Below are 27,577 nucleotides of genomic sequence, written 5' to 3'. Positions count from 1 at the left end.
TCTGCTTAATTCAAAAGAAAACAAATAGGAAAAAAGAAAATAACACACGTGCATCTGGATTTGTTTGTAAATCGATTGGCCCATGTTTTGACCGTATTTTGCAGAAATCATCTCAAACTTTGCATCGTATGCGCGAAAAATACATGCAAAATATTTTTCGATGCCAGGTGAGTTTTATAATTATAGTTGGATTGATTTTTTTAATCCGTTGACATACATGTTTTTGTCTTAAAAGTGTACACACCTAACTTATCAGATGCTGAAAACAAGTGTACTTCTCCAACTGTCCAAAACACGGAAAAATCTTTAAGAAAATTGCAAAGGTCCATAACATCAGAATTGTCGAAAATAATTAATTTATTTTTATAAAAGAGAGAAAAATGGATAATAAAGAAGCAAACTCTCTCGGTTAAACTTGATATAATTGCATAGAAATATCTCTTGGGTACGCTTATGAACAAACTCTTCATCGACGCCTGGTAGTCTTTTGCAATAACTTTCCTCCCACTTCTCGCTACTCTATTTTTGTAATTTTTCCTTTTTTTGTTTCCCCGCGGAATCTGCGGAGTCGATGACAACGCAAGAAGCCAAATGGCCAGTCTTTTTGCGCCTTACAATTATATTCACTTACGTTCGCAGTCCATGTTAGAATCTACGAATATCGAATTGATTCGTTATCTGTCCGTCGTGCTCAGCATGTGAAGAAATGCAGAACTGACAGTTTAAATGATAATGAGAGGCGAAATGCCGGGGAATGATGTAATTCAAAGCAAGGTCAATGCTAGGCAAAGTTTTGGCGATGAAAATAACAATTCGCATGATAACAGTCGTAAATAATAATGATCGTAATTTATTTGTAACGCCTTTGAAAATCATTATCTGGTCATATTCAGACGATAAATGTGACTGTGAGAGTACTATCGAAGTAAAAAAATTATATAATTTGTCGACTACATGCAAGAAACTTTGCTCTCTACTTTTAAAAATTATATTTTCATGATTTGCTCTCTGTTACATCTTCTGCTCTAGTGTTTGTGCAATAGATTTATTTTGCAGTTTCTGTGGCATATATATGTATATAAAAAAGGCTAGTTTTATTCTCGGTAATAGACGATGAGAGACGAATTTCTACAAAAACTTAAGATCATAAGATTCTAAGTTCTTTTCTATAATAAGAATCATGAAATAGTAAGAATCATGAAAAGGGCGAACTATGGACTCACGCTCATACCACGTGTATCCCCCCCCATTGATCATCAACCTCTAACACGAAATGATCACGTGTTCGGGAAATTTGTATCCACAGCACATGATAGGATAACTTTTACAAGTTGTACGTTGCATTTAAATTGCAATATATGTAAATACTATGTATCTTTCCCGGCGCAATTTTGCAAATTTTTTTCCAATTTTGTGACATTGTAAAACAAATGCATTACTAGTTATATCAATACCAAAAGAATTAAATTTTATTCTGTGAAAGAGATTATTAGAAAAAAAATAAACTGATAACATCGATAGCATTATTCATTTTTTAATTTCTCCTTTTAACTTCGTTTTTTAGACTGTAAAAGATGAATAATAAAAAATAGACTAATAATAACTAATTAGACTAATAATAATAAAAAAACTAAAAAAGACTAATAATAATAAAAATTAAAAAAACTAATAATAATAAAGATTATAAAAAATGAATAATGTAATTCCTGTTATAAGAATTGTTAATTTGTCTTTTCCACTCATTGTAAATATTAATAATTATATTAATGTAATAATATTATATTTCAATATATAAAATTTATTATTTTTTGGCTTGTAATAATATGATTTGATACACACACGCACACATATGTGAGTCACACATGTTTATTACCTTGTTTGCAAACTCTCTCGATTATTGCACTTGGCATTTGACGAAATCAAAGTCAGTTATGCTGATCATGATATGCGATGTGTTATTTAATTCAACGTCTCACCATAATGTATTCTTCGCTCGTCGATGTATAACGCACACATTTGCTTGACGTAAAAGTCTGACCAAATTACGATCTATTATGTCATAAGCGAGGGAGCCGGAACACGAAGATCATTTCATTCATGGATCGAAAAATTAATCGTAAATTAATGGCAAGTGTCAGAGACAATAAATCCACATCTGTTTTTATCTACTACATCTCTCTTTTCCTTATTACAATTATTTTATCGTTGATCGTTTCAAACCTTGTAATATGTTTAACTTATCTCAATAGACGGTATGAGAGCAGAATAGTTACTCATGAAAAGCATGGCAACGAAACGTAATTGGAAAATTGAAAAACAACTTTAGCTTACTTTGTGCGCGAAGTATAAAGTCATATTGATTATCTAGAATTTAATCTAGACTCTCGATTGATCTAGAATTTAATCTGGAGAATCTCTTTATCTCTTATTCAAAATAGTAACTAGGACTCTTGTCAGTCTAGAAAGTGAAAAAAATTACATGAATAATAAATTATCACAAGCTTGTGTTTTTTATACATTAAAAATACAAGCTTATGATAATTTATTATTTATGTAATTTTTTAAACTCTTGAATAAATTTAAAAATTTATTTTATTTAAATCTTAAGTAGCACAAAAACTGAAAAATCTACATAAATCTTAATGTCCTCGTTTAAATTTATTTCTAGCCTTGATCTTTTAACCTTTAGTATTTTACGAATCCGGTTCTAAGTTTGATGCACAATTATCAGAATTTATCTCAAATTGGTGAAAAATACACGTGCTATCTCGACCGTATTTTAATAAATTAAACGGCAGTCGAGAATATCAATTATTATTTAAAATTTCCATCAAGACTGTCTTTGATGTTTTTTCATTTCCTTCTTTTGAAATGAAACAAACATCGTGCTCATACGATATTTTTGCGATATATAATTTTTACAAATGTGTCTTGTATACAAAATATAATAAATTGCAGTGTTTTAATGCGATTAATATCTCTGCTGCTCATACGATATTTTTTGCGATATATAATTTTTACAAATGTGTCTTGTATACAAAATATAATAAACTGCAGTGTTTTAATGCGATTAATATCTCTGCTGCATCGGGAGCTCTCTGTAGAATAGGCGAATTCAAATATGCAACGTTGGCATCAATACAACGAAATGAAAAATAAGACTCTTGTTATTTCACAAAAATATTGAATAAGAATCGTTGAATTGTTGGACAATCGATTTTTAGTATACAGATCCTTTTATCATGCCAATTAAATTCTTACATTAGTTTTTTTCACGAAAAATCAACGCGATACGGCAGGAGAGCGCGGATTGAATAGGAAGTGCCTGAGAAAACGGAAACATACAAAGAGGATACATGTCTCATCTCAATTACTATAAATATTTTTACTTCTTGAAAGCAAAATCACAGCTACATAAAATGTGGTTTCATAATCATTAATATAATAATAATAATAATAGTAATAACGCCCACACGTCCGTCTTGTAGATGCATAAGCTACAAGGCGGACCTGACGGACAAATAATAATAATAATAAAAATAATAATAATAATAGAGAATAATACACAGTTTAATGCCCGCATGCTCGCCTTGTAGGTTCGAAGGCTGCAAGGCGGGTCTGACGAACAAAATTAAACATTAATAATAATAATAATAATAATAATAACCTAATAATAATAGATAATATTATATAATAGTTTTGTTTCTCTTAGTTTCATACATCAACTATTTTAGCACTAACGGCCATACGCGATAGAATCTCTCTAGCTTCTTCAAATAATAATACGCTCTACTGGTATACTCCTTCGCTTCATTCTCGTTTTACTTCCGTCGTCGTTTTCGAACGATATATAACCACGTATATATATATATATATATATATATATATTTTTTTTTATATTATATAATAATATATATAATAATCTTCATATAAAAATTATATATATTATATATAATAAGGGGAGGGGAAGAGGATTTCGCGAGATACATTTCTAAGACAGCCACCGTACACATCTCGTTATTAATAGCTCTCTCTCTCTCTCTCTCTCTCTCTCTCTTTCTTGTGTTATTCGATTTCTCGCAATTACTTTGAAAGATGAATCTTTCATGCTTTTTCCCCATTTTTTTCACGCATGTCCGTTCATTTCCTAAATGTTAAATAAATATTATACAGATTTAACTATCGACCACATGCCCACTCTTTCGTATAGTCCCGCGCAAGTGTCTCTCTCGACTTAACATAGTAAAACTGTAGTTCGACTTTTCTTTTAGCACTCGACTTTTATAGTTTTATGGCACTCGTTTAATGGCTGGACTCTATAGCCTCTCCACGTTCCCGATGCGAACGATACCTTCGTCTCCAAGCTTTCTTCTTCTTGTTTCGTCGAGATTGATGTTTGCCTTGATATCGCGTTACATCGATATGATACGCGACACCGCGAGAGAGCGATGAACTCCCTTCGCGATTTCCTTATTAAACTGCACCATAAGTGAATGACGCACCGTCGACGTGGACAGGATCAATGACCATCGATTCGCTATAGAATGTTACTATTGTAATATTTAAAGAAGACTACTGTAATATTTAAGAAAAATTATCAAGAGCGTGTTGCACATTAAACATAACATCATCGAGTTACGTAATGTCAAGTGTTCTTATGTGAATTTTAAATGTCAACAGCAATCCATGACGATTATTACTCCATTTAAAATTTATATAAGAATTTATATTTCATGTTAACGTGACAGGATGATGTCACGTATAATACGCAATACGTTTAAGGATATCCATGAATAAGTCCATTCTCGGCTCGTTTTCAAAAAAGATTTGTTCGATCGATCACATGAAATATAATCGATTCTTCTTGCTTGACTATATTTATCGGTTTTAGTAAAATGAAAAATCGTGATGATCAAGAATATATGATTTTCTCTCGCAAAATTAAAAATTTTAAAAATTATTCTTGTCGCTCGTATTATTGTTTCAAGAAATGTTTTTTTCTTTATGACAGTGGGTCATATGGATGAGATATGTCCAATTAAAATAAACAATTTTCTCATTATTACTCATAATATTCATTTTCATACATAGCATTTTATATAATTGTTCACAGTTATTGCCGCTAACATAATTGATACTCCTTTGAGACAGGACACATTTTCGACGATGAAACACGACTTTTCATTATGATACTTTTGATATGTGATATCTTTCGATAGTTTTTTTCTCCTCCGTTTAAGAAATTACTTACATCTTTGTCGGGATGAGGACGGGGGAGGAATGTGAACTTTACACAGTAAAAACGCACATGTTTGTGGAAACGGTATCTTTTTGTGATTTAAAATTCATGGTCGGCCAATGTCTACGACGTAAATTAGAATATGGACCGACAACTATTATCATCCAATACGACAAAAGAGACAAAAAATTGTAGTGATATCTCTTAATTGGAAACAGACACATTCACGTTATGATGATATAAATTGTCTGAATTTCTTCATTTCGATAGGATAAATATTTTTGCTACTTATGCAACAACGCGAGTTTTTTCGCTTTTTTATCGAAAATGTTAATTACAGTGCGCACGTAAAAACTCGGCAACAGCTTCTCTCTCTCCACCACAATTCTAAAAAATTCCTTCAGCTATTGTATGTTATTCTCCAAAATTTATATTTTATACGAAGAATCAAGTTATTGATGATGATAAATTGTTGATGATAAAGTTAAATAATTTTTTCTAAAACAGTAAATGTAAATGTTTTGTGAGAAAAAAAAAACATTTTAAAAAGGTTAAAATAATCATTTATAAATATCGACGACTGTATTTTGCGGTGCTTTATCTAGTTGAAGTATCTTTAAGGCACTAATTCTTCCGGTTGCTAAATCTACGATCGTTTTCCGGTTCAGTTGATTAAAAGTAAGTCCATAAAAGTTTCTAATCCAGAAACTTTATAATCATCGGATTGGATGATCGGCCAGACAATTGTTATCTTTAAAAAATGTTATCTTTAATTTCAAAAAATTAAGATTTAGTCTTCGATCAATCTTTCTAATAAACGATCAACTGTAATTGCGATAAAATTTGATAAAAATACTGCTCCGAAATTCGATCATAGCTACAAGTACAAGATATAGATCTAACAGTGTATCTTGATTTGGTTTGTCTTTCCTTCCATATTGAACAAATAGCTTTTTATGTGTCTGTTGTATGTTAAATCGCTAAGGCACGCTCCTACAAAATTCGGAGAAAATCCTAAAAAGGCACCCTAGCGCGTCTCTCACCGAATAATTATGTAAAATTTTCCATGCTACTTTAATTATCTGTCGAGAAAATATACGTGTATGTTTGTGTGTCTCTACTCGTCTCTATAACATACATACATTTAAAACATACATGTTAAACTCTCCGGATACTCCTTCATCACTTTCATCCGCCATTATCTCCCTCTGTCATATGTGCAAATGAATCAAACCTATCTCGTTTTGAAAATAGAAGATAAATTCAGCAAGTTAATATTTCTTTCATTCCTTTTTTTCATTTCTCTCTTCTCTTCGTTTCATTTAAAAATGGGAGAAAGCGACAGGAAATTCGCGGCGAGGTTAAAACGTGCGGAAATAAATTTCGTAAAAATTTCGTTTAAATGAAAACGGACAGAATTTTATCATCATTAAGCGTGCTTTAGAAATTGAAGCGCGAGAAGTCTGTGGTATTCCTCCCTCCAACGATTCGTACCAATCTCACAATATATACATATACACTATACACACATAAATTAAACAGTTTTGCATTAGTGACCATTTTTTTAGAATATATTTCAAATATACTTTTTTCTCTCTCGCGCACATACATAACTTTTGTCCTCTTTTGACTCTCTTTTTCTTTAATTTGATCGTTCAACGACCGTCGCTCTGTCTCATTTTATCTCCACTCTTGTGTCTCTTGGCTCGCAGTCTTTCTAATTAAACTCTCAATTTATCAATACTAATATTCATCGCGTACCCTCCAGAACGTAATTCAGCCCGTAAAAATACATGTGTTATTTTTGTATTTTATCACGAATATTGAACGTTACAATGAATTATCGTTAACTGCAGTCAACTTTTAATTATATCGAATATGATTAAAATTAAATAAATAATTGACAACTATTGCGGCAGCAAAATTTATGCAAAATGACCTCCCAGAAATTTGTTCCCCTTCTCTCTCTTGTCATGAATATAAAAAATATTAGAAAAAGTATTCAAAGACATCACAGAAATATTTGTAGCTATTATTAAATTTTTCCGCGTATCAATTGTGCAATAAGGACGCTAATAACGCCGAGAAAACGCAACAGGCGTTTTTTAACTCTGCAGTCTAGACGATAAGAAAGTGTTATCCTCCCCTCAGTTGTTTCATTCTGATTAATCGCGTTAATCTTCGCTATTCTCGCAATTATCGCTGTTTTCTATACTATTTCATGCCTGCTTTATGCTAGATGCAGTGCACCAAGCTATTTTATGATCTAAGGACTATTCACGCGGAGGGTACACAAGATGATACTAACGAAGGGAAAAATGTACAAGGTTTCTTGCGTTTCTTTTTTCTATTAAATATTATAGTTTGTCTTTTTCATGCTAAAGCTACTTTATAGGCTTGTCTTCGTATTATTGTCTTAGGTACTACGCCACGTTCTCACGTTCTTCATTTTCGTTCCTTCCGTGACAAAAGTCATGGATCGGAAAAAATTATGTATTCTGTGAGATTCGACTACATAAAAAAAACCTTGTGACTCTTTCGGTTATGAATTTTTCACGCATCAATATTCTTATTCGTATCAATGGAAGTGTTTCTAAAGGGAAACGATCAGTCTCTTCTTTCTGAAGAGACTGATCGTTTCCCGATTTTTCATCGTCCACGTCACTGCTCAGACACGAAGTACGAAGAGACCGAATCACCTCAACGTTTACTCGACATACTATCGCGGATGTAGTTTGATTCGAAGGTTTCGAACGTATCAGTATGCATCCCGAAGATAAACGTTATTGACTAGCCCCCTACCGGTTGCCACTGACCATCCATATTACCAGGAACATTGCTCGATCGTGAAGGACCGAGGCTGATCTTTCGGGGAATGTCTATAGGGACTAGGAATTTGTCTTTTTAACGGATCTCGTCCGGAATCGCGACGTCCGCGACCTTTTCTCTCGCGAAACAATCATCGACGGTGGGCATCGAGTTGAAACGAAGTCGTTGACTAGCCCCCTACCGGTTCCGCTCAATCTTTTTCCACCTAGTCGGGGGAAGATGGCCGCGCCATTCTCTAAGGAATGTCTACAGGGACCAAGATAATGCTTTATTCGAGCATCCTGCCGCGCGCAGGACTTTTACGAGAGATCGTTAAGTGTCCATGTGTCGGTACTTGTGCGCCGACATCTGCGCCAGACCCAACACCGCGTATTGGCACTGCAAGCAGTGATAATGAGTCTGCTTGCCCGAGTGCTGACACTGTACGGCCCCGCAGGGTTGACTGGGGGTGAACTTTTGGAAACCCGCCGCCGCGATGCTGTCCAACTTGGCGTGCTGCCGTCGATGAGCCACCACCTTGTTCGTATCCGTGCAAACAAAATCGCACTTGAGACAATGAAAGTGCGAGGCCTTGTTTTGCATCGAACCCAGGGACGATGTATACGCGCACTGTGCCCTACCGCAGGGCACGTTGGCCCGATATTGCTGAAAATCACCGCCCATCAAGGTATCTAACCGCTCGTGCCTCGCGGTATGTTGCACGAAACGAGTTTTGTCGCAGAACGAATAACCGCAGTCTTGACGCATACAGTGAAAGTGTGTCTGATGCTCCCTGTAACCACAATGAGGATACCTGCAGTCCTCGTTGAATCTGAATCTGTAACAACGGAGAAAATTGAATAAAGTCTCTCGAGCTACTCATTCGCAAAAAAGCGTCATGATACCAACCTGACATATCCTTCGGGCACAGGTTCGTCCTTCAGCATACGCATCGAATGATGCAGTCTTTGCTTCTTAGCTTCCGGCGAATTGTTATCCGGTGGTGAGAGAGATCTCTTGGTCAGATTAAGATTGGCCGCCAGCGAGGCCAGCGGATTCTCGTCTCTCGCGGGAGGAAGAAAGTTTGCCGGCGGTAAACCGGGTGCGAACATCAGTCCGGGTCCGCCCGCGTACATTCCGCCGTGTTGCAGAAACGGCGGTAGAGCCTGATTCATCAGGGCGATCTGTTGGTTCATCGCAGCCATCACTGCTGGGCTAGGAAAGTGAAAACCGTGGCCGAGATCGAGCTCGAAGTTCGCCTGCATGGTGGGCTGTTGCACGTTAGTAGGTTGAATCGGCGGTTGCGGCAGTTGACCGTTCTCGTGGCTATCCATCGCGGAATTGTTGCCATCGTCCCTGCTGGCAACCTCGGGCGGTTCCCGCTTCACGTTCGGGACATTTTGCACACCGATATCGGTGCTGCACCTCGGTTTCTCCAGCTTGATATCCTTCGATTGAGACTGTTGACCCAGAGTCTGCTGCATCTGCCGTTGCATTTGACTTTGAAAGTTCTGAATGTTCTGAGCTATCTGAGTGTTCGGCGACATAAAGTCATGCTTCTGCGACAACTGCGCCATGTAGTCGTGTTGCAGCTGATTAGGCGACGGGCTAACCATATCGTGTTGCTGCTGGCTGAGAATCGCGCCGGTCGAATGCTTCGCTATGTGCGCGACCAAACGATCCAATTCGGAGAAGGCTTGATTGCACGCGTTGCAGTGGTAATGATTCTTGCGTTTCAGCTTGCAGAACGGCCTGCTACAGCTCTGTTCCGGTCCGTAAAGAGTGTGCGGCGAGGTGGAGCTCATAGACGGCATAACTGGTGGTTCTACAACGTTCAAGATTTATTTGTGAGATCGAATCGGATCCTTGCGAGCGCGAGATAACAACGAGGAAAAACTAACTTTACTGATACGAGAAACACTCTCACAAAAGCCTAAAAACTTGATACAAGAGAGACGAACCTTGGTGCACGGAAGTTCGCATGGATAGCACGACGCCCGGAAGTGCGGGTTCGCTCGGCGGTCCGCTGACCGGATAATAGGTGCCAGCCGCCCTCACCACTAGCAACAATCAACCAAACAACCAACACTTCAAATATTACCGCCCGCTATACAACCACCGTGTATGTACAGTATATATACATCGAGAGAGAATAAAACGATAAAACAAACAGTCTCGTGAAACAAAACAAACAACGGAGTAGTAGCGAAGAGTGTTCTACTTCAACAACAAATGCAAGGTGTGTGACGACGTGTAAATTGTTGTGCGCGCAGAATTGATTACGTGCAAAAGAACATGCATATGTACTCAAGTAGCAGAAAGATCTCTGTCGTGTTCTTTCCTCGAAAAAAATCACTACCAAACGAAACTTGTTTATAGATTAAGATCGGAATCGAAATCGTTTCGCGATCCTTATTTTCATACTTACCGGTAGTTTTGCCACTATCGGGACTCGCGAGCTCGGATTCTTTATCCTCGATCATCGACCTGCTCTCCTGATCGACCGTCATCAAGTTCTCGTCGGGTTTTTCGATCAGCTCGGCAGGATTCTTCACCTGAATTCTAGGCTTCGTCTCCTGGATCAATGACTGAGGTTGCGTTTGACATTCTTGATTACTCAATTCCTGACCACACAGTTCGGCGCGATCGGAATGCTGCTTCTCGTGTAACGCCATCGTCGAGTACCTGACGAACGAATATCCGCAATTCGGTCTGGTACAATGAAAGTGCCGATTAACGCGATTACTGTGGCAGCCAACCAGACGACAATCGACCATCTTATCGTAGAAAGCGAAGCCTGGCGGTATGTCGACGTTGTCATGAAAATCCTTGCTGTGCATGAGCAACTGATCCGGCCGATCGGTAAAGAAATGACATCGTGGTTGCGAACAATGATGATGCCTGATTGATCTAAGAATGCAGGCTGCGTCTGGGCATCCTTCCGGATTGTAAGTGGCGAATCCTTCGGGCTCGCCCAAGCTATTCGAAGGCGATACGCTACCTTCTCGATCCTCCAGCAACGGATTCGACGTTAAATTTGAAGTTTGCGGCTTAGGCAGCTTGAAACTCGTAAAGATCGCCTGTGGCGAATCGTGCGTGTGAGTCGCGGGATCACCGCCCGACCAGATTTCGATCACCCGATTTTTCGGCGGTCTACCGCGCTTCCGCCTAAACATCGCGTCGATATTCGTCAGATGGGTCAAGGTGACGTCGGAGGAGAGGGCGTGCGAGGGACAGGAGAGATTCAATTGTCGGCTATACTCGTGGATTTTATAATGTTGCAATCTGCGGAACGGTTTGTCGGTCGAGAGTATCACTTCTCGGCAATTTTCCCAATTACAATGATAATGCTTCTCCTTGTCCGCATACGGACAGTTGTCGTCGCAGCCGCCTTCCTCGAAGAAGGCGTCCGTTATACGTTCCTGCGTCTCGTGTTCCTTTAGATGCTCCCTGACTTCGCGAGGATCCTTCAAGGTGGCTCCGCAGCGGTCTAATCCGCAATGATGATGTTCTCTGGCAGCGTTGCAGGCGCATTCCGCAGTGGCCGGTATCAGATAAGCCAATTCGGTAGCGGTGAGTTGTTGGGATTGCTGATGTTGCTGCTGCTGCTGTTGCTCGAGATTGACGGAACTTCCGCTGGCCGTAATGATAGGAGTCGTAGGAGCGGTGAGATCTATAGCAAGGTCGCTCGCGCTTTGAAAGGAATCGTCCAAGGAATAGTACGACGGAGAACCCCTGTCCTCGTTGGAGCTTTCACCGTTTAGACTCAACGACAAGCTTTGAGCGCTCAATTCGTCCGGCGCCCATGATCCTGGTGGACGAACACCACCCACGGCGCTGACTTGCTTGTACTTCCGATAAGCCAGTTCCGACTCGTGACGCTCGTGTTTCCGTTTGTGCGAGAATAACTGACCGGAGGAGTGCAGGACGTAGCTGCAGTGCGGTCGTATGCAATGAATGTGATTGCAAACCCGAGAAAATCGACACTGTTCGAAGGGACAGGCCTCCGATTTCATGAACTTTTTGAAACCATCCCGCGACAATTGCTCGTCTTTGATGTGGTAAGACTTGTGCTTGTCTGAAAAATAATAGAAACCTGTCGATCAAATTGTACAGCTCTAAAAGGAGGTGTATTGGATAAAAAAATATGTCGAAATATAAATCATTTTTCAGAATAAAATATCGATTTCAAACGTTCGACATGCGTGAAACGTTTTCGATTGACAATAACTTGGACCTAGAACGCAAAGTCTGCGTTAAGGATGCAAACATTAGTCATTTCTTACCTATATCGGCCTTATTTTTAAACGTGTACCGACATCCCGTCCGCCGACAGTGAAAGTGCGTAGTCCGTTGACCGGCGAACTGACAATACTCGGTCGCGCAATTCTCGGTGGCTCGAAATCGCTGGAAGCCCTCTTGTATGATGGCCGAATCTTTGCGGTGATAATTTGCATGCATCTGCACGTCCGACGTCGATATGTATACCTTGTCGCAATTCTCGTGAATGCAGTGATAATGGGTTTGCTTTCTATTGTGTGGGCAGGTTCGGCCGGGATGCTTCTCCGAGCAATCGTCTGTCGGCGAGTATCTCATGAAACCGTGCTGCAGGGATTCATCCCTCTTCTTGTGCCACTTGAAGTGCCTGATCATCTCCTCCTTCTTTACGAATACCCTACCGCTGCAGTCTAGACAATGAAAGTGCTCCCTACAACCCAGTTCCTTGCAATATGTGCTACCGCATTCCTGACCGGATATGTATCTCTTCACGTATCGGGAGTAATCGATGATCGGCTGAGAGACCGACGTCTTGGAACCGCTCATAAGAGAATCCGTCACCGGAGACATACTCTGCCTGATCAAAGCTGTAACAAGGCAAACAGAAATTTTTATTTTTGTCGAATTAAATCAATTTTTTCAATATATTTTATTGTACAATTATTTCGTAATTAAAAAGAAGAGAAGATAAAAATAAGATTTTTATTTCGCGGGATGGTTTCAAGATTTCTTTTTCTATTTTATTTAATTTATAATAAATAAATATATGCGCGTTGACATGATTTTAATTCGATGCACAGCCATCAACGCATTCGTGAAATATCGAGAAAGTCTAAATGTTGCGGCTTGAATTTTAAATTCAAACCTCGATGGGTTACAGAGTAGGGAATACAGCATAAACTGGACAGACATTCGATCGCTGGTACGTTATTCCTCGCTGGTACATGGTTCCTCGCAGGCAAACCGCGTCATTTTACCGACCGTGTTCCGAATCGCTCCGTTCTGGATAGTACTCTGGTTCGCATTCGCACCCACCGAAGGAGACACGCATGCCGGAATGACTTTTGATACACATATCGCGAGAGTTATGAGCGCACCGTTCGTCGACCCACGGGTCTCTCCCGCGCGCGACCGAAAACTGGTTGTCCAGGTTGCCGCGCCGCGAGATAAAAGAGAGGGCGAATGGAAGAAAAAGAGAAAGAAAAAAAAAGGAAGACAGGGTGCGGGAGAGGAAAGAATGGTCGGCGTAAAAAACTATCGGGCCGATCGCAATACGCGTATGCAAAAAAGCGCGGTGTGGCCGCGGGCGAGGCGAGGACGCGTAAGCATTTACCTCGGCTTGCTTCGTTCATAGCGCTCCTAAAAGGCCTGAAACGGCCGGGGCACGCAAGAAAATATTGAGCGCGAGACGCAATTCGGTTGACCAATCCTCGCTCGCGATAATTATCTCCCGAGGAGATGTAATCGCACGAGGAAAAAAAGGGAGAGAGAGAGAGAGAGAGATGAAAATAAATTGCGCCGTTCCCATTTTTTTTTTGCCTAAACGAATAATTTTACTGTTAAAGTCGTTTCTTCAGCTGGCGCATTTGCATTTCTGTCTTTTGTCGGGACGAATTAAAATTTTATTATTCGAGCGCGTGTTTGGAATCTCGAATAAGATATCGATTTTTGCTCAAACGCAAAGGTCGATACTTTTATATCGAAAACCTTCGAAACGAATGCGAAATGTAAAATAGATAATTAGATAGATATGAAGAAAATAAGAATTGCGAATCGAATATTGGTCCGTCTAATTCGAGCTGCATCTCCTGCAGATGCACTTTCTGCGACTCACCGAGATCTATTCATCTTTGCATTTCATTCGAAATGCAACTTTTATACATTTTGTTAATTTATCGGACATTGCGGAACCGATTACGGAGCGATAATAAATCACATTGACTCGGGGTCCCGAGTGTTCTAATCCCATAGGCATTTATCACAGCTATCCAGCGTTCGGTGCACTCTACCAGTCGACTGAGGTCGATTCTCAGAAATGTCTACGTGCGCGCACGTTTGAATGCGTTCAGGAACGAGTTTAAAAATTGTCGAATATTTCTCGTGAAGGTTCGCGGGGAGATGCCCCGTTCTTCGCGGTGGTATATGTGCCGTCAGGAGCGAAGGAAACGCGCGTACATTGGCCGCCCGTGCGCGTTTCTGCGAGAGCGTATGCACGCACAAAAAAGAGAGAGAAAGGGTTTTGGTCTCGCAGAGAAAGAGGGAGCTCGGGAGAAAAAGAGAGAGAACGGGAGAAAAAGAAAGATGAAGAAAAAGAGAGAGAGAGAAAGAAAGCGAAGAAAGAGGGGCGAAGGTTACGAGAGGGAAAAAGGCGGCGAGGGAAGAATTCGGCGAACATTATTCTCCCGCGGTATCTTTGGATAGATGGATCTCTGCGGCCCTTATATTATTTTTACCGAGAATTTTGTGTTCCACATTTGCTTTAATCAAATATAAAGTGCACTTTTAATGGATAGATTTTTATTGATAGATAAAAATATTACAAAGATTTACTAATATTAATAATTGCATCAATTTTTGATTAATTAAAGTATTCTAGTTATGAGATCTTTTTGAATGGAAAGAATGTTTTCTCCTAAACTTTGGTGAAAATCATCTCAGATAAATATAATCAATAAAAATAATTGATTTGTTTTCAATAATAAAATTCGACGAGACGTAAAATTTTTTTTAGATTTTAATTCAATAAAAATATTAAATGTAAATATTTAAAGATTGTATCTTTCTCTATTTCTTTCAAAAAATAAAAGACATTGATACTCATTTGTATTGCCTTGATCTTCGCCTTTGCTTCTAACAATGCCTACTTTGCCTTTTATACGTTTTGCTTATAATCTGCTAGAAAAAAAATGATTAAAAGATATGATGATAGAGTTAGAAGGTATATTGTGTGAGGTATTTTTGCAGTTTTAAAGAAAATCATATCGAATAAAAAATATTTGTACATGGTTGTTACCATTTGTATTATACTCGTATTTTAAGTAACTATTTTATACCTTGAAGAATATAATAAGAACACTATAATAAAAACATAATGATAATTACTTTTAAAAAATAAAAAATGATTAAAAATACATGTTAACAAATTTTAACAAATGTTTCTCCTTAAAAATGATTAAGGTTTAGAAATTTTTTTACTATAAAATCGCATTCAGAGCAATTTTATGCGCTTTCTCGCTTGATTATATAGTCATCTATCACAACTCCTGTTTCAATAACACTTATCAGTTGAGGAAAAAATTCCAAAAATTTTCTAATATTACAATAATAATAATTGCACCAATTTTTGATTAATTGAAATATTTCAATTATGAGATAAACTTCTTGAAAATACTAAAAAAAAATGTTTTCCACCAAATTTCAATAAAATTGAGAATTAAATGGGACATTTTCTCTGCTGGGACATTTTACCCTATTCGAATCGTTCTTCGATGAACCTCTCTGGATAAAAACTCTCTGGCAAATTTAATAATAATAAACGTCCGTGTCACCGGATATGCTCCCGGTTACGCGCCGTTGCATAACAGTCGGCATTACGGCGATTAATTTATCCTTTGGCAGTGTAATTACGCAACGCAGCTGCGTGCCGCTGCAGCGTTCGTTAGAACCTTTGGCTTTCGCGCTGCGAGAAATTATTGTTTGCACAAATTCATAATCCGCATAAAACCGTGTTGTCGCCGCCGTGTTTGCCGGGTCGAAGCTTCAAGTACATAATCGAGGAGTGCTCCTCGGCGGGCCAAGGTCTACGTACGTCGTAATATCGTATTAATCGGAGATGAATATTAAACGGCGAGAGCTCGTGTGAGTCTCTCGGTCGAATAAGGCGCGATTTCGACGCGAGAATAATTATGAGCGCCGAGAAGAAACTAAAATCACGACGACAGATAAACGAAATGTCGCGATCTTGAGATGCCTTGGGAAATAGAAAACCGATCGACACAAGCAATCTCGACGCAGAATTATTGACAAGTTAAATTAATTAGATCTCATCGAGTGCCATAGAACAATTTGCTTCAATAATTAATTTTATTGCAATGCATTAATTAATTTTAACACAGTGCCAAATTGGAAAATAACATTGCTCCAAGTTACGTGAAGCAATTTTCGTGAAGAAAATTAGATTTTATGAATATTTGTTCTCTGTTTATCATCACGAAAGAAAATATAAGAACGATAATATAAGGTTTTCTTCGCATAGAAACGGAATACCACCCACGCGTAGTTATCGATGGCACCACAAATGTAGCATATGACAAGGCGACGTGACAAGGCTTAAAGAGCAAATCTTAAAAAATATGAATACTTCGTGGACGACACGTAACCGAGATTCTCCCTCCCTCCTCGAATCCAGCGAGGCTTTGGAAACTCGAACCCTTTCATACGTAGTTCTTAAAGCCGCTCGGAGAAGGAGGGAGGGGGGAGTGCGAACAGTGGAGAGATGGAAGCCGAAACGACAATCCAAGAGGGACGCCGGAGGGGAGGGAATTTAAAATTTTCAAAAAGGCCCGAACCTGAAAAGATCCCGTATTTCAGGGTCGCCGGGGCTCTCTCCTTTTTTATCATTTAATCCGTGGGCCGAGCGAATAACCCTTTATACGAGCCACGAAGGTACCAAAAAACGGCTGCTGCCTCCATCGCGCGCTCACGTGTACCAGTTTCTCTCTCTCTCTCTTTCTTTCTCACTCCGTATATGTACTTATACGTGCACTTACGCTCACACACGCATGCGGAGGGGTAACGTAACCTACGAAACTGCGTGTTTGGATAATGCGTGGAGTGCCCGCTGCGCTCGCTGATTCGTCGTCTTAGCCGCGGCGACCCCCATTGAACGCTTTTTCTTCTCGAGAGGTTCTAAATACCGACGAAAAAAAGAAGAAATGCAGGCACGAAGTACCCCGTGCACGTCTCCGTCGCACTTTCCTCCTTCCCCTCCCCCCTTTCGCACGCAACCCTTTCTCAATGGTCCTCGTAGCGACATTGTTTCCGGAAAAATGGCTTCGCCAATGGAACCGTCGACCAGATGCCATTTAATAAGCCAGAATCGACGTTAGGGCACTCGATACTCGGAGTATTTCTGCCACATGGCGAGCGCAAGAGACTAAATTCCTCATCTTTATTTTGTTTCTGGTACGCGATAAATGTCACTCGCTCGAGATATATAACGAAACGTACATTTCAAATTACGACCGACAAAAATTGTAAATTTTTGTAGTAGAATTTAAAATATGTCGTACCTTTAATATACGTCATCATAAGTTTTGACATCCAGGTGAATAATAAGTAACGAGCTATATGTATCGCCGATATCGATCATTTTCATGAATAAAACTGTGTCGACTGTGCGAATGATGGATTTCTAGCGTTCGAATGTGTGCTAGAAATATATTGGCGCCAGCGTCAGCGGGGACTCGTATACAAAGGGACAGTGTGTAGGAGACGAGGGGTGGGACGAGGGTAGGCGAAGGGGAGAGAAAAGGAGAAAGTGAATGGAAAGAGACAGAAAGAGAGCGGCCGACGCTAAACTATTCTAAGATCCGCAAGAGTGTCGCGAACTTATTGTCTCTCGGCGAACGTGCGCGACGATGTTATTTCTGTCAAAATTACGTTATGGCCCTCGCTATTCTCTTCGACTCGTCCCATTCCGTTGCCATCCGTTTAGCACTTTCCATCTACATCATCCGTCTCTCCTTATCTCGCTTCTATCGCTCTTTTTTATCCCCTCGATTATACCTCCGACGCTTTTTTCTTCCTTCTCTCTTCTTCCTGCGTTTCTCAGAGTAATAATCTTCGGATATATTGAAATAAACGTTATTACACGAATTGCATGGTAAGGATGACGAATGTACGCTATAATTTCATCAAAGAAAGAAGATCTGCTTTTTTCAACGTTCTTTTTGTCGAACGTACGGCTGAGAGATCTTACGAGTCTTTTGGCGATAGGTATCAGCATTTCGAATCTCGACAATCTTCTTCTCTTTCATATATTAGCAGCAAGTTATCGCCAAGATTATAATCAGTCTATTAGTCTCTGACGTGAGAGTTTAATTAAAAAAAATATATACATTTCTGGAACAATTAGTGCAAAGAGAAGCCGTTTAACACCTTCAATTCTTCGTTGGTGATAACCCCGCGTTTCTTCTTCAGAGGCCTATCCTCTTCTTACTGTCCGACGCGTAGAATCATTCGAGACGAGAATAAACGTCGTTATGGCCGTTCTCCCATTCGTGGCGAACGGGTTCATTATAATTAGTGCGTCCTCTTTACCGGGGGGAGGTGAAGAAAGAACGGACTCGTTGCCGGCTTCGAGTCGTTCTGATTTCTACCGTTTCCACAAATTTGCACAAAATAATGTTCGATCAATATTCTGTTCATCAAGCGCAATTAATTGTTTATCTCTAATTTCTTGCTTTCGCCAGAAAAACGCCATCGTCATCTCTTCATGAAAATGTACATTTCGATTCAACTTTATTGAAATTTTACGATAAAAGATAATTAAGTTGCTAAACTCTTGGAAATATTTGATAATAGATTTCTAATAGATTCCTTCTTTCATCCAATCAACGTCAGCGCAGTTGGCTTACGCAACTAGACGTAACGGCTTTGAGAAACGAGTACATGTGTCTTTCCTGTCGAGCGTTAAACAGATGCTTGCAGATGCGTGTGCATTGACGCGACGATACCATCTTGGGGGATTTGCAAGCGACAATTTTACGATTGACTCTGGCGACCCGATTATTCTTCTCGACGATGGCGCTATTTCGAAATCGGAAAGGAACGTTCCTCGAAGAGGAACTTGAATTTCTCGGTCTAGAGGCTTTCGTGTCGCGAAACTAGTACCCTCGTATTAAAACATGCATCGGCCTTGCTTTCCTTCTTGCTGTTTTTGCCTCACGAGAGCACGTTTGTTAATATCACGGCACCGGTATCGCTTTACCCATAGTAAATGAACGAAGAGGGAAGGGGGAGGGAAAAGGGAGCCCACCAGTCTCTCTTTCTTTAATCCGGCTCGCCCTCGTCCCGCTGGACGCCGTCACGTATAGATTTTTTTCGGGGCAGTATTACACGCGTACTACTTAATACACCCTCTTACTCTCCTTTCCCCCTTTCTCCTTGGCCCCTCGTGCAACCCCTTCCTTTTTAGAGCGCCGCGAACCCTCTGCGCCCTTACTTATGACGGGCGTGTTAAATTTAACAAGGGGACGTAGCCGTGCAAAATATTTCGGGCACAAAAATTTTAAACGCGAGGGTTTAAATAAAATCCTCGCTCTTTATCCACGTAAAATATAACGTTGTAATTATTTCAAAATAAATTTAAGGTGTGACATCTGCTGTACAATAATTTTTTTCTCCATGTAACGTATAATTCTGCGATCGCGCGCGTAGAATTGTATGTAAAAGTATTTATACATATATGCAATATAAAATTGATTTTAAGATTGATAACGCAGATTTTGAAATTGCTTTTTTCTCTTGTTATCAGGGATAGAGATTCGAGTTACGTTATATTCGACATTTCTCTCTTCGCATGCGTAGCTCCTACCTCTCGACCCCTGGTTTTCCATTAAACGCACTTACTTACGTAGGACGCGCAAAGTTTTTACGAGGGGAAACGCCGTGCGTGTAACATTAGGCCCGATATATATAAGCGCGCGCAATCTACCCCCCTCGCACGCACGCACGCACGCACGTATACACGCGCACGCATGCACACAATTTCTCCCTCCGTGGCCCCCGGAAAATAAACAGAATCGAACCCTTTCTACAAATTCAAATAGCCGGAAGGGGAGAGAAAGGGGAGGACGAGGACCGCGCCGGTTCGTTCCTCGCGATCCTCTTTCTCGCTCTTCTTTGTTCGACTTTCGAAAACTTTTCGGCGAGCCCTACAAAACACAGCTCGCCACGGATCGGCAATCCGCTGTCAAAACAAGAAATTCGATTCCCGTGAATCGAGAGAGAAAGAATCTCCCTCGCTTCGCGCGATAGATCTTCATTCAGCGATTTTTCCAGCGCAAGAAGAGGGGGCAAGAGGGAGGCGGCGGGGTGGCGATGAGGAAATAAAGGGGTTGTTCGTCGGGGAAATCTATCGATAGTAGTCGTGATGAAATATCGGGAACCGATTACCCTTATTGGTGGTTAAATAAGATCAAAGGGAAGCGATTTGTCGCGGTTATCGACAATCGTAAAAACATAAACGTCGCCGAAACTAAATTATGACGTATAATATAATCGAAATGAGTGCTTTGTTGAAAGCTATCGGTATCGATATTAGAAATTGAACCAGCGTTATCATGACAACTTTCAGGAAGCTGCAAACTGTCGTCTTCTACGCCAACATTTTTTCTATTTATGACTGTCAGATTAATAAAGTTAACGATCAATGTAATAATGTGCCTTATATCTGTCTCGCCTGTTGTCGTATAATCTTTTACCGCGCTGCGTAAGACCAGATTAGCGTTAATCGTTTCGCGTGTTAGCTTTCTAAGAGAATTAAGTCCTCCTTTCACTCGCATGTTCGGCCACGTTCGGTTAGCAAAACGATCGCGTCCATCCGTCTTCATCTGTCTCTGAATTTGAAGTAGCGAGGACGTTGCGTGCGATCAACGCGAGCTGCATTAACGCCAGCAACGACGTCGATCACCGGTGGCAACCGGTGGTCGGTTATCTGTCCGCGTTAATAATAGCCCGCCAATAAACAATTCCATTTCCGCGCGGGAGAAATTATGAACGCGCGAGAGCGAGTCTCTCAGTTTCATATTTCTCTCGCGGGGTAGTTTTTCTTTTTCCTTTGCTTCTCCCATGTTCGCGCGCCATGAGAAAAGCGCTCGTTGCGCGGGCAGCTCGTTAACGGAAATTTACGACAAACTGGCGCAACGAGTTCGCTCTGCGTGTTGATCGTATAAGGACTCGCACATCAAGCGAGAGTATCCTTGATGCTCGTCGATTTTTCTGTTATCCGCGAGACTACGGAGGCATCAAAACTTTTACAAAGTATTCCGTGATTTACGAGATCGCGTATATCAATAACTTTGAATATTCTCGGCGGCGCGCTTATAGCGACTGTTAGCTTAACAAGGCGGTTAGATGAGCGCATAACGAGCATGGAGCTACTATTAAGCGCGCCGCTATTTTGCGCCAACGTCTGGGATCCGCTTGCGAACAATCGCGAGATTCTCCTGTCGCGTTTTATTTTCTTGCGAAACGTCGATTGTCAGCACTCGGCAATTTCATTCCCGATTCTTTATATACAAGCGCCATTTTGAAATTATATCACTTGACAACAGACACGAGTGTAGAAATTTAAGAATATTTTGCAAAGAAATTCGTGGAAGAAACGTATCCTCTCTTCCTTTATGAAATTAATTCGTATTAAAAACGGAATGAGAAAAAAGAATATGACACTAAATACTATTTTCATTAGAGAGATAATATTAACTTTATTAATAAAATAAAATAATGTTAATATAAGATTTTTTAGCGAAATAAAATACTTAATTTAATAAGTTTTTTTGTAGGAGAATATTTAATATTAAGACTCACAAATGATATCACCATTTATTCATTTATATATCTATCTTCTCTATCTTTCTTAATATTTCGCGTGAGCTTAAATGTTCCAAAAGCATGAGTCTTCAATTCACGCTTCGGTTCGTCGATCGGCTATTTTTCAACACGAGCATTGGCAGGCCGCACGATTTCGAAAGACCGAGGGTCGTCCGACGGCAGGGTAATTAAATTTAGAATATTTTTTAAATTTCTCCGATTCCGCTCGCATGATTTGGCACGCGTCTCTGCCTATCGTCTCCGCTTCGTCGCGTGAAAGAGGCAAAGAAAGAGATGCGAAAGAGAAAAAAACAAGCAGGAACGATCTCCTACGATCTTCTTGCATTAGAAAATTCGCAAACAGGGCCGTATCGAGAAATTATCGATGTACGTGCAATTCTTGTCGATCAAAACTATACGCGATGTGCAAAACGAAACACACGCACGCCCACACATACATACATATTCTTGAGATATATATCTCCAGATATATCTTCAGATATATCTTAAAAAAGAGAGAGATGAAAGAATAGAATTTGCTTTGTGTTATATTCGGAGCATCGAGTGACTGTGATCGTGGATCAAAGGTTAATAGTTTGACAGTTGTTGAGAGGCACGAAAAATTAGAATTGATATATACATATATATATATATATATATATATATTATATATATATATATATATATATATATATATTAAAGTATATTAAATAAATTAATAAATAAATATATTAAATATATAAATATTTTAAATATTTTAAATAAAGCATAGCACTTGTATAATATCTAGTATTTAAGAAAGAGAATATACTACTATTAGTGTAATTTATATATATGTATAATTTAATAATTATTTTTTTAAATGTAAAAATGCATATATCAAATATTTCTTTTAATCCCTTTATTTTTTATATGTATGTATGCTGTGTTTATGACATTAAAAGAAAATTAAATATAGAGCAAGAAAGTTTAGTTGCAAATTATGAATAATAATTTTGCAATATAATACAATTTCATCAATTGTACAGCTTGAACGTTTAGTTTTTATGCATATAATGCATTTGTGCGCAAACTACATCCCTAACTTTCCACCTGGATCGTCAATATCGATAATATCGAAAAATCATTCATACTTTCATTCATATATATATGCGTCATTCATACATTCATTCATATATTAGTGAACGCTAGTGAATGAACCATTCATACATTCATTCATATGTACAGTGTAAGTGATACCGATTGGGTAAGAGTGGCAGAGACTGTGGAGACCTCTGTCGGACAACTTTGATCTTGCATTGCTCTCTAACCTCTCTAACATTCATTTTAGTCGTTAGATATTTTCGAGCTGAGTGCATTGTGTCCAGATATTATAACTGTTGGTTTTGAAATAAAGTGATATTTTTCCTTAAAGATTAAATATATATTTTTAAAACAACATTCAGGAAAAAAAAGGAAAAAGAAATGAAGAGAATCAATCATATATCTTTCGAGAGTGCTCTGAGCTCTGACAATGAGATGAGAGATCTAGGAGTCAAAAGTGAATTGAAAAATATAAAACAAAGGATATCTTGTGAATTCCGAAAAATTAGGCAACTTATTAAAGCAAAACACATATCAGATCCTGTAATAATTGGCTTCAGACTTAGGTACACATTAGTTGATCAATTTATAATAAATTTGCTTGCACAGTCCTCATATACAAAGCCGTGCCATTTTTATATTTATTCAGATTATATCATTCTTTTTAGAGATTTGATAGCTGAAGAAGACGTTACCTTTGAAATTGAAGAAAAATATCAGGATACAATGACTATGATGACAAAGAGTTTCTATTTTCCTCATTTGTACAATTCAATAACAAGGAGATGTTAATTATGTTAAACATGATTTCAAAGATTAAGATGATGAGAGATGATGAAAAAGGATCTGTATCCCTTTATAGTATTAGCCTCCCAAAGTTAACTGCAAAGATGACAAGTTTGACTACGTATCAAAAAGTAAATCAGATTTCATATTATTTATAAATTATAAATTATTTTTATATAAAATAGATATAATAGAGTTGATAAAGTGACTGATAAAGTGTAATCTTTTAGTATGTTATACCTAAAATGTCAATTTTAATTATGAAATTGTTATATTAGGTCCTGAAATTTGTTAAACAAAAAGATATTGAAGAAATTATTCCTGCAAATGGTCAAACTGATCTTGATATAGGGCTTTTGACTATCTACGGCATATACCACCCAATGAAGAAATAATATTTGTTGCCCATTTAATTCACTACCTGCAGATTCTGCAGATAAATCTTATCAAAATTTAAAATAGAAGAGAAGCAGTCATAAACATATAGTAGAGCCAGTATTAAATATGTTTGTGGCTGCTAAGGATAGTTGTACAAAGTTTAATTTCAAACAGGTAATACAAAAGTAAATAATTAAATATTTTATTACGAAATTTATGTGCAAATATAATATGGTCATATTTGTACATTTTTTGTAGATATAGAAAAATTATTAATTGCTTAGAAAATGTGCAATTAAATGATAGTTTAGAAGAAAAAGAAATAAATGAATTACTTTCAAAGATTATATCAATCTTGGAATATAACAAAATATATAATAGAGTTACCACGTATACTTATACAGCCTGAAGACGAGCACCGATAGTCAACAGTCATTACAAGTATGCGAATATATTAATTGATGCAATATTTATAAATTAATTGTAAATTAATATCATGATTGAAATCATCTTTTTTTTTAATTAAATATAAATTTATTATTCACGTATCATCATTAATAAACTGTGTTAAATATTGCAGGGTAAGTGGTTTATTGGATTGTGCATCGAATACGACATATGTGGCGAGTGTATGTGACCGGCAATCTGCGTGAAAAACTCATCTTCGCGCCCAACTCCTTTCGTACACGGCCCTGACCCTCTGGGCCCCCCCTGGCCCAGGCTTTAACGCGGCCTAGAGCTAAAACAATCGGCGACTTCGTGATCTTGGTCTCGACCCTCTCTGTTCGTCTCTCTTCTTTCTCTCTTTCTCTTTGCCATGGCTCCTTCTCTCTCTTTCGGTTGTTTCCACACGTTGGTACTCACACACACACAGGACGCTGACGATTCTCCTTTTTCTCGCTTTTCGCATCAAGCGCGAAATAACAGTCGGACGAACAGAGGGGGGAGGGGAGGAGGAGAACGCCGTCAGAGAAGGAAGAGAGTCGAAGAGCTAACTCGAATTACTAAAACGCCGAAGAGGCAACGAGCTCCGAGCGCGAGTTACGACGAGGAGCGAACGGCGAGCGGGACAGACAGAGGGGGAGGAGAAAAGGTCTATTTATTAACGACGCGACCGGGGGAGTCTGCGGTTTTCTTCGTTCTCGGGGAAAAGCGGGCCACGCTTCGCGGAAGAATAGAAAAGCAACATCGCGCGAAACACAAGCTTTCGAAGAATCTAGTCTGAATTTTTTCACGCGATATACATGTTTACGAAATAAATATATCGAGACGATTCTTTCTGGTGGAATTATCTCCCCCTCCTCTCTTCTCCCCCTCGTTGCAGCTCTCAATGAAAATTTTCCGATAAAAATATCAGCGAAGGAACGCGGAAATCTTGCCTTTATCGACATGTACCACCGCGGCTCATAAATCCTTCTCCATACCGGTTATTTCGCGATCGGACACATTGAAAGGACAGGAGGAATTAATCGCGGACGTACTGTTGTCACTATGATATTCTAGCGTACGTAACGAACTCGATACGGCCCATTAGGAACTAAGACTTCGACGACCAATGAAACAGGCGGCGGCGGCGGCGGCGACGAGACACGCAGAAACGCGACAGAGAATGCAGAATGGTGGAAACGCGAAACGAAACGGTTCTTGCGAAGAGAAGAGTCGCCCCTTCTCTCCCCGCCCGACAAGGCGCGTTCCTTTCAATCCCTTTTTCGTCTCTCCTCTCTTCTTTCGCGTTCCCCCGCAATCCCCCCCTTTCGCCCGCGGCGACGAGGCGCTTCGTTTCGTGATTATATTCTCGAAATAGTCAACCGGATGCCGGCCGACGATGCGCCCGCGGATATTCCGTATATTTCGGGAGACCCTTTTTTCGAGCGCATTAGTAAGACGCGAGAGGAATGGAAGACGCGAGATGATCTAAAAACCCTGCAAGAAGAGCGACCTCGAAAGATTCAATCGGATAAGAGCCCGCTTACTCGAGAAAAAAGAGGCAGGAAAAATATTTAAAAAATATAACAGAGAAAAATTTGCATTAGAAATCGATCGATATATCGTTAGATTGAATTCAAATACCACGTCCGATGGAAGGTGAAAGAGCTATATTTAAAATGATTCGCGAAACGCGAAGCCGACAATCGAGGAGAGAGAGCACAAGTAGAAAAAGACTCGATCTGGCTCGCCGCGAGTGTACACGAGGGTGCTGACGGGCTGCCGTCGTCTCGCTCGCAGACGAGTGATTGATCAACGATCGGGCCCGAGGGACACACCGTGTAATTTTCTCGGCGCGAGTCCACTTTCCAACTCGTCAGCGATGATTAAGAGTCATCCCGATGTCGGCGATGTCTTCATTTCGCGGCAAACGCGACGAAGGGCTTCGTCGGTCTATCGATGACGTTTAACTGGAGTTAGCGTTAAGCGTGTAGGGAAGAGGAAACGTTCTGCAAACGTCCGAGGGGGTAAATGACCGTCCTCTATTAGAGTTTGAATTGTCATGGATATTCGTTTTGGCTTCGAGAGAATTTCTTTTATTGATCATCGAGAAATATTTCTTTTTTATTTATTTTAAAACTTTAGTAAACAGTTTTTCTAAACAATAATTTTCGATTGGATATGTTCTTTTCTTTAAAAATGCAAATTGTCCTATATAAGAGTAGTATAGTCTAACTCCATTATGACATTTTTATATCATTTTTTCTGATAGATTAAACGAATAAAAGAAAAAAAGCGGAGTAAAATGAAGAGATTGTTAGAGATAAATGACAAAAGTCTAGACATTGTAAATGGATGTCAATATTTTTTTAGAAGAAATAAAAATAGATGCAATTCTTACAAATATTCACACTCAATATTTTTATCGAAGTAAAATATGAATTTTTATGTTTCATTTAATTTTATAATTAAAAAAAGTTTTTTGTTGATTATTTGAGTCCTTTTCAATATTTTTAAAAAAGGTAAAGTCTTTATTAGAATATTTCAGTTAATCAAAAATTGGTCCACAATAATTAATTACAATATTAGTAAATTTTAATAATTAAATCTATTCGTCACAAGTGTATTTTATATTGATTTAACAAATGTAGGGTACCTTCTATAAATACTTTTGCGCGATGTAAGAAAGAATTGCGCATCGTGTCGCGTAATTGGAATATGCTATTTCGCTCAATTCTAATTTTATGCGGATAATTCAATATAGCCGATATGAGACGCGTTCTTGGCGACCGAAAAATCGCGAAACGGCGGCCAAGAAAAAACGAGGACGACAGCAGGTTGGAGGAGATCGGGGAGACTATCGTCCGATCGGGCAACGATGAATTCCTGAGTTTCGAGGACGGCATGCGATTGCCAATAGTTGTTTCCCGATACAAATCGATCGGGGCCAATCGAGCGCGGCCAACATCGCGGCATTCATTT

At 39.2% G+C, this 27,577-nt stretch overlaps 1 protein-coding gene across 4 annotated transcripts in view; it reads right to left on the bottom strand.

Annotated features, from left to right (window-relative positions):
- Window positions 1–4,319: 4,319 nt before the first annotated feature.
- Window positions 4,320–27,577, bottom strand: part of LOC105249424 (zinc finger protein castor homolog 1) — a 101,402-nt gene continuing 78,144 nt past the window's right edge. For 3 of the 4 annotated variants that reach the window (XM_025415068.1, XM_011254874.3, XM_025415069.1), the window contains exons 7-11: window positions 12,334–12,912; window positions 10,476–12,125; window positions 10,009–10,107; window positions 8,957–9,872; window positions 4,320–8,885 (exon numbers count right to left, since the gene is read on the bottom strand). In XM_025415068.1, coding sequence (XP_025270853.1) covers window positions 8,381–8,885; window positions 8,957–9,872; window positions 10,009–10,107; window positions 10,476–12,125; window positions 12,334–12,912 — 3,749 coding nt within the window. In that variant the 3' untranslated portion in view covers window positions 4,320–8,380. The remainder of the gene's footprint in view (window positions 8,886–8,956; window positions 9,873–10,008; window positions 10,108–10,475; window positions 12,126–12,333; window positions 12,913–27,577) is intronic. The other variant, XM_011254875.3, reaches the window with a different exon arrangement.

Source organism: Camponotus floridanus, unplaced genomic scaffold, assembly GCF_003227725.1.
Source record: "Camponotus floridanus strain SB8 unplaced genomic scaffold, Cflo_v7.5 scaffold96, whole genome shotgun sequence".
In the NCBI taxonomy this organism is placed as follows: Eukaryota; Metazoa; Arthropoda; class Insecta; order Hymenoptera; family Formicidae; genus Camponotus; species Camponotus floridanus.
The sequence above is the reverse complement of the archived record's forward strand: the minus strand, read 5'-3'. Positions and strand labels throughout refer to the sequence as shown.